Source organism: Pongo abelii, chromosome 20 (assembly GCF_028885655.2).
Source record: "Pongo abelii isolate AG06213 chromosome 20, NHGRI_mPonAbe1-v2.0_pri, whole genome shotgun sequence".
Classification (NCBI taxonomy): Eukaryota; Metazoa; Chordata; class Mammalia; order Primates; family Hominidae; genus Pongo; species Pongo abelii.
The window spans coordinates 3,456,422-3,463,569 of NC_072005.2; the positions used below are offsets into that span (position 1 = coordinate 3,456,422).

General features: G+C 64.4%; 1 protein-coding gene across 4 annotated transcripts; it reads left to right on the forward strand.

The window, feature by feature from the left end:
* The first annotated feature begins 640 nt into the window (after positions 1 to 640).
* Positions 641 to 6,800, forward strand: HMG20B (high mobility group 20B). Of its 4 annotated transcripts, none has more exons than XM_024237698.3 (10): positions 641 to 719; positions 1,016 to 1,071; positions 1,417 to 1,525; positions 2,108 to 2,311; positions 3,253 to 3,373; positions 3,985 to 4,031; positions 4,279 to 4,351; positions 4,618 to 4,833; positions 5,687 to 5,819; positions 6,225 to 6,800. In XM_024237698.3, exons 2-10 carry the CDS (start codon positions 1,034 to 1,036, stop codon positions 6,235 to 6,237), a joined length of 954 nt encoding a protein of 317 aa, XP_024093466.1. In that variant the 5' UTR covers positions 641 to 719; positions 1,016 to 1,033; the 3' UTR covers positions 6,238 to 6,800. The 4 variants fall into 4 exon arrangements, with proteins under 4 accessions (XP_024093466.1, XP_024093467.1, XP_063575343.1 ...); XM_024237699.3 differs by having other exon boundaries at positions 3,988 to 4,031; XM_063719273.1 differs by having other exon boundaries at positions 674 to 1,071.
* Positions 6,801 to 7,148: the final 348 nt, after the last annotated feature.

The window sequence follows — 7,148 nt, forward strand, 5'->3', positions numbered from 1 at the left end:
GCCTGACCCACACCCAGTTCTCAGCTTCGCAGCATCCCAGTCTCTCTGTCCTGGATATCGTGCGATGTCCCCATTGCACAGGAGGGAAAGCCGAGACCCCAGAGAGCAGCCCCTATGGCCAGAAGCCCTCGGATCCGGACGTCGGGGGCTCTAAACTGAGTAAATAAATAGGAAACTTCTCCGCTAGGTTTTGCAGGATGTTAAGAACAGGTCCCACCTTGTCCTAGGGCCGGGGGCTGCCTCGCAGGACCTTAACGATAGCAACCCGCCTCCGTCCCCATGGCAACCGGGGCGGGGCCCGACCCGGATCCGCCGGTCGCCCCATCCGGCAGCGGCTGGGAGTCTTGCCTTCAGAGAGGAAGGAGCAGTCCGCGCCTCTCCTACTGGCCCTTTAAGAGGCTCCGCCCGGCAAGTCCGCCACGCGCTCCCGATTGGTCCCGAGCGCGGCCGAGCGCAGCCGAACTTGACGCACCGCCCGCCGCCTTCCTTACCAACCTCCCACGCGGCTCAGCAGCCTCCCCAGCCAATCGCCGGCCGGCGCGCCGATCGGTATCTGCATGGGCACGCCCGGGGGAAAGGCCTCACCCAATGGGACCGTTCGCCGAGGCCTTCATTAGCATGCCGGGGGCGGGGAGGGGCGGGGCGGCCGGCGGGGGCGGGCTGCGGGCGGTTGGTTGGAGCGTCGCGCAGTCGGGAGGTCCGGGAAAGTTTCTTTGGAGGTGAAAACAGCCGTGGAACTCCGGGCCCTGCGAGGGGGCGGGGGTGCGAGGGTCCCAGGGCCGGGCCGGGGTCTTTCCTGGCCCGGGGGGAACCGGCCCAGGCCTCCCGGGGGGGCAATCGCCCAACAAAGGATTCTTGGGGCGCCCGCCCTCTAGGACTTCCCCGCCCCCGGATCCGGCCCCCCCAGCGCTCCGGGCCCGGCATCCCGGGGCTCTCCATCGCGGGGTACCACAGTTCGCGGTCTGCCATCGGGCAGCCCGGGCGCTACTCACCTCCGCCCGCGTCCATGTTCCAGGTCCGGCCCGGAGCGGCCATGTCCCACGGCCCCAAGCAGCCCGGCGCGGCCGCCGCGTGAGTGCACTGATCCCCTCCCCACGCTCTCGCTACCTTCCCGGCTGCAGCCCTAGCTCCTGAACCCCTGACCTACTACTCCCCCGCCGGAGTCTTGACTCCGCAACCTGGGTCAGGGGGCTTCTCCCTCCACCCAATTCTGCACCCCCCACCTCGGCCTCCAGTCCCTCCCAGGAGCCCCGCTTGTCCCACCTTCCCCGGATACTGACCCCATCAGACCCTGCCTCCTCGGGCTCGTGCACTCTCGCTGCAGCCCCGCCGTCGGGGGTCAAAACGCCCTGGGGTGGGCTTTTGTGGGAGGGGAGGTTCTAGGGACGGGGCTGACCGCGGTATCCTTGGCTCCAGGCCGGCGGGCGGCAAGGCTCCGGGCCAGCATGGGGGCTTCGTGGTGACTGTCAAGCAAGAGCGCGGCGAGGGTCCACGCGCCGGCGAGAAGGGGTCCCACGAGGAGGAGGTGAGTCCCTGCGCTGAGCTGGGGGAGGCCCCGGGCTCCCGCCCCAGCCTTAAAGCCCCGCCCCAGGCTGGATTTGAATTGCTTGTGGCTCCGCCCACAGCCCAGATTTTCCTCCGGAAGCTGAGACCCCGCCCCGTGCTAGCTGCCACGCCCCTGACAGGTCCTCTGCCACTCTAAGTCCAGGCCCCGCCCACCACACAATGCCAGCTCTGCCCACTATAAGGTCCCGCCCACTTCCACTCCTTGGGGGCGGCACCCTCCCCTTGGTCCTGTGGGCCGGTTCTCCAGCAAAAACCACGCCCACCAGGCAGAGGCCACGCCCACAACCGAAGTCAACACCACCCCTGTGCTCAAACCTCGGCCTATAGTTCCTCAGATCCCCTCACCCCTGGCCAGGGATCCCTCAAACCCACCGTGTCCTGACTGCTGACCGGGCCCTACCTCCATCTTTTCCGGGTTCTTCCTCCCAGCTAGGCCCCGCCCCCATCCCCGCCCATGCAGTATTAGGCCCCGCCCATGCCCCTCTGAGCCCCGCCCCAGTACGCCAGGCCCCCCTCCCAACGACGCAGCCCGGTTCTGCAGCCGGTGAAGAAACGCGGCTGGCCCAAGGGCAAGAAGCGGAAGAAGATTCTGCCGAATGGGCCCAAGGCACCGGTCACGGGCTACGTGCGCTTCCTGAACGAGCGGCGCGAGCAGATCCGCACGCGCCACCCGGATCTGCCCTTTCCCGAGATCACCAAGATGCTGGGCGCCGAGTGGAGCAAGCTGCAGCCAACGGAGAAGCAGGTGGGCGGGGCGGGGCGCCGAGCAGGGCCGGCGGGGTCCACGGACTACCCCCCAGTAGCCCCGACCCCCAAAGGATTCCACGTGCAGGGTTTTTCCTTCTGCCTGGAGAAATGCCCACCCATGACCAACTTTTTTTTTTTGTGAGATGGAGTTTTGCTCTGTTGCCCAGGCTGGAGTGCAGTGGCGTGATCTCGACTGACTGCAACCTCCGCCTCCCGGCTTCAAGCAATTCTCCTGTCTCAACCTCTCAGGTAGCTGGGATTACAGGCGCGTGCCACCACGCCCTGCTAATTTTTGTATTTTTAGTAGAAATGGGGTTTCGCCATGTTGGCCAGGCTGATTTCGAACTCTTGACCTCAAATGATCCGCCCACCTCAGCCTCCCAAAGTACTGATATTAAAGGCGTTAGCCACCGTGGCCGGCCCATGACCAGCTTTTGGGGGCGCGGCTAGCAAGAGGCAAGACAGATTGAAAACTGGATGAACAACAAAGATATGTCTAAGAAGTCAGGATGGGGCCTGGATTTTTTGCGAAACCCGATTTTCATATCATGTTAGTTTAAAAATTGCAAAAACATCACGGAAATGTAACAAAAGCCATCACTGCTTTGCATCCCTGTGAGATTTCAAAGAGAGAAACTGGTGCGGGAGGGAGTCCAGGCATCCGCATACGCTGGAGGTTGGGTTCCTGCCCATGACTCTGGCGTCTGGGAGTGGTTTGTCAGGGCTGGAGTTGGGGAAGAGTCCGGGGCATGGGAAGTGATGTGAGAGCTCGGAGGTCCCTGAGCAACAGGCTGAGGAGCAGGTTCTGTCTGCCTGGAGGGAATAGGGAGCTATGGAAGGTTCAGGAGAGGGGAGGGTGCTGTGAAAGCTGAGTGATAAAGATTGGGTCCTGGTGTTGGAGGCTTCCATTGCTTCAAGCCTTCTGGTGCTGCCCCCCAGCGGTACCTGGATGAGGCCGAGAGAGAGAAGCAGCAGTACATGAAGGAGCTGCGGGCGTACCAGCAGTCTGAAGCCTATAAGATGTGCACGGAGAAGATCCAGGAGAAGAAGGTCAAGAAAGGTGGGAGGGGTCGGGCGCGGTGGCTCACGCCTGTCATCCCAGCACTTTGGGAGGCCAAGGCGGGTGGATCGCCTGAGGTCAGACCAGCCTGGCCAACATGGTGAAACCCCCCCCCCCCCCCTACTAAAAATACAAAAATTATCTGGGCATGGTGGCGGGTGCCTGTAATCCCAGCTACTCCGGAGGCTGAGGCAGGAGAACTGCTTGAACCCGGGAGGTGGAGGTTGCAGTGAGCCAAGATTGCACCACTGCACTCTAGCCGGAGCGACAGGGCGAGACTCCGTCCCAAAAAAAAAAAAAAAAAAGAAAAAGAAAAGAAAAATGAAAGGTGGGAGGGGCCGGTGCAAGCAGTTGGGGTCCTTCTCTGTGGGGTGCGACCTCAGCCCAGGTAGGACCTCTCTCCGTGGCGCACAGTCCCGTGGGTTGGGCGAGGGAAAGATACATAGCCAGACAGGAGTGAAGGGGGCTCACTCGGTACAGCGATGGGGGATGCCCAGACGCGGGGCACTCAGGTGGGGAGCTGGAGCCGGCTGAGCACCGCTGACCTAGGGTGCAGGGCGTGGTCTCTGGAGGCCTGGGAGGCTGACCCTGCCCTTCCCCTCCCCCACCAGAAGACTCGAGCTCTGGGCTCATGAACACTCTCCTGAACGGACACAAGGTAAGCGACCCTCCTCTCAATGCAGCACCTGGGGGAGAAAGGTCTGGGGGCTTCTAGAACCCTGAGTCAGAGCCAGTGCTCGCCCAGATGTGTGCAAGCAGGAGCGGTGCCGTTGCACCGTGGGGACGCTGTTGATTGTACTGCCACCGGTGTACCCCAGGAGACCCTCCGAGGCTTGGGGCACGCCCAGAAAGAGTGTGGCTGCCTCCTTCCACCAGCAAATTGCCACCTTGTCCCTTCGTCTTAGGGTGGGGACTGCGATGGCTTCTCCACCTTCGATGTTCCCATCTTCACTGAAGAGTTCTTGGACCAAAACAAAGGTGAGCGTTAACTGCGGTCCTGATTCGAACTCCGTGGAACTGGGTGGTGGAGGGGGGCGTGGGCCAGGAAGGCCCCAAGACTGGAGGAGGCGGATCGGGAGGTTCCCTATGAGCGTCCAGGCGCACGCTGTCGCTCCAGAGGCTGATGTGGAGCAGGAGGCAGAGGGCGCAGTGAGGGAAACCTGGGCAGGGGCACGTCCCGGGCAAAAGCCCGGAGGTTGGGGAGAGGGGATGCGCAGGCTTTGACCCCGCTCCCTCCGGCGCAGCGCGCGAGGCGGAGCTTCGGCGCTTGCGGAAGATGAACGTGGCCTTCGAGGAGCAGAACGCGGTACTGCAGAGGCACACGCAGAGCATGAGCAGCGCGCGCGAGCGTCTGGAGCAGGAGCTGGCGCTGGAGGAGCGGAGGACGCTGGCGCTGCAGCAGCAGCTCCAGGCCGTGCGCCAGGCGCTCACCGCCAGCTTCGCCTCACTGCCGGTGCCGGGTGCGGGCCACGCCCATCTCCCAGTCCCGCCCCGGTCACCCAGCCGCGCCCGCCTCCCCCCTCCCCCCTTTCCCCCTCCCTAGTCACTCGGCCCCGCCCATCGCCCCCGTCCCCTCTTCCCCAGTCACCCGGCCCCGCCTATCGCCCCGCCCTCATCACCCCCAGCTTCGCCGCCTCCCCGACCCCCGCACCCCTACCTCATAGCTCCGTCTGGTTCTTCCCAGACCATCCCCGAGCTCCGCTCCGCGCCCCGTTACTCGGCCCGGTCCCTGACCTCGCCCCCACCGACCGCGCCTCCCGGCCACGACCTCTCCCGACGCGTCCTCGCTTACTCGCTTCCTCCCGCAGCCCCTTTGTGCCCCCACCGCTCCCTACCGGCCCCACCCTCGCTGGCCCCTCTCCCTCGCCAGCCCCGGACCAGCCTGAGCACTGACCCAGCCTCCCCGCTCGCCACGCCACCTTCCCATTGACCCCACCTCCCCACGCCCCATCACCCATCCCTCCCCACGCCCCGCTGACCCCGAGCCCCCTCCACCACCCCAGTCACGTCCCACGCGACCCCAGCCCCCCGGTGTCATCTCCACCTCCTCGACCCCGTTCCCTCCGTCCGTGACTGTCCTCAGCTGACCTTGGACGCCCGCCGCTCTAGCCCCGCGTCCCCACCCTGCCCCCGTCCTCGCCATCCTCCTGCCCCGGCTTACCTTAGCCCACCCTGCGCCCCTCCTGCGCTGGCCGTGTCCGGACCTCTGAGCGCCCGCGCCACCCGCCCTGAGTCACCCCCTACCTCTGCCCCTGGAGTCCCCGCCCCGTGACTCCCCGGCACCCTCGCCTGACCTTCCCGCCTGTCCCCCAGGCACGGGCGAAACGCCCACGCTGGGCACTCTGGACTTCTACATGGCCCGGCTTCACGGAGCCATCGAGCGCGACCCCGCCCAGCACGAGAAGCTCATCGTCCGCATCAAGGAAATCCTGGCCCAGGTCGCCAGGTGTGTGCTGGGCGAGGCGGGGCGGGGCCGGGGTTCAGGGCCCGGATGTGCCCGCCCTGGGGTTCCCCAGGTCCGCGAGGGCTGCTGGGTGGGACTCCGCAGCTTACTAGAGATCACCTCCCGGAGGGGTCTACCTGCGGTCGCCCCTGATGCACCAGTGCTAGGATGGCCATGGATGTTCTGCCAGACCCCCGGGCCGGCGGGACCCACTCGGGGGCACCAGAACTTCCCTAAAGCTTCTCAGGGTGGATCCCAGCGCCCGGTTAGATGGGTTCAACGCCTGTTCCCCAACCCTGGTATCTGTTGGAGCAGCTGATGGGCCATGGTCTCTGGGGTTCCCCAGGGCCGGGGTGGCGAGCCAGAGATGATGAGGGCCTCATCCTGGGCCCTCCTCTCTCGTTTCAGCGAGCACCTGTGAGCAGTGGGCGGGCCCACGATGCAGAGGAGAAGCTGTGGGCGCGGCCCTGCCCCACCCCACTCCGTGAATGAGAGGCTGGAGGTCCACCCTTTGGGGCCTGGTCCCATCCTGCACCTTGGGGGCTCCAGCCCCCCTAAAATTAAATTTCTGCAGCATCCCTTTAGCTTTCAATCTCCCCAGCCGCCTGAACCCAGAAAACGCACTCGCTGCGCGATACACCCAGAAGAATCGCACAGCCGAGGGTGCCCCTCCTCGGAGGACAGCCACACACTACACTGGCTCTCCGGGCCACCCCCGGGATGCAGGGCAGACGAAACCCACCCCCAGCACACGGCAGGACCCCCCAAATTACTACGGGGGGCTGTGCCATAGGCCATACAGGAAGCTGCCTTGTGGGGACTTACCTGGGGTGTCCCCCGCATGCCTGTACCCCAGATGGGTGGGGGCCGGCTTTACCCATCCTGCTCTCCTCCAGCCGAGGGACCCTGGTCGAGGTGGCCCCTTCTCACTGCTGGATCCGGACTTTTTAAATAAAAACAAGTAAAATTTGTGTTTTAAGCTTGTGAATGTGTAAGGTTGTTTGTGTTGGTGTGGCGGGTTCAGAAGGTGCAGCCTGGGCCCCCCATGACATCCCTGCTGGGGGCGCCAGGCCTGCTGTCTTTACCTCTTGCAAAGCCTCAGAGTTTCTCAGATAGGGAGATGGGAGCCCACACTTGCTGGGGTTCGCAGAGCAAGTCAATGGCAGGGCAGGTGTCTCCATCCCTTCCCCACCTAAAGTTGTGTATTGTGGGCTCAGCACACGTGGGAGACTTGAAGCACAGGGGACAGTCACGGCTGCTCAGTTCATCCTTCAACTTGTGTCTGCACAGGGGTTCAAGTCCACTTTGTAGCACAGTGACTTTGGGTGGGCC

Coding starts and splice junctions, on each gene's coding strand:
- HMG20B (XM_063719273.1), top strand. CDS start 1,007: ATGTTCCAGGTCCGGCCCGGAGCGGCCATGTCCCACGGCCCCAAGCAG. Junction 1,072..1,416: donor CAGCCCGGCGCGGCCGCCGC/GTGAGTGCACTG, acceptor CCTTGGCTCCAG/GCCGGCGGGCGGCAAGGCTC. Junction 2,312..3,252: donor TGCAGCCAACGGAGAAGCAG/GTGGGCGGGGCG, acceptor GCTGCCCCCCAG/CGGTACCTGGATGAGGCCGA.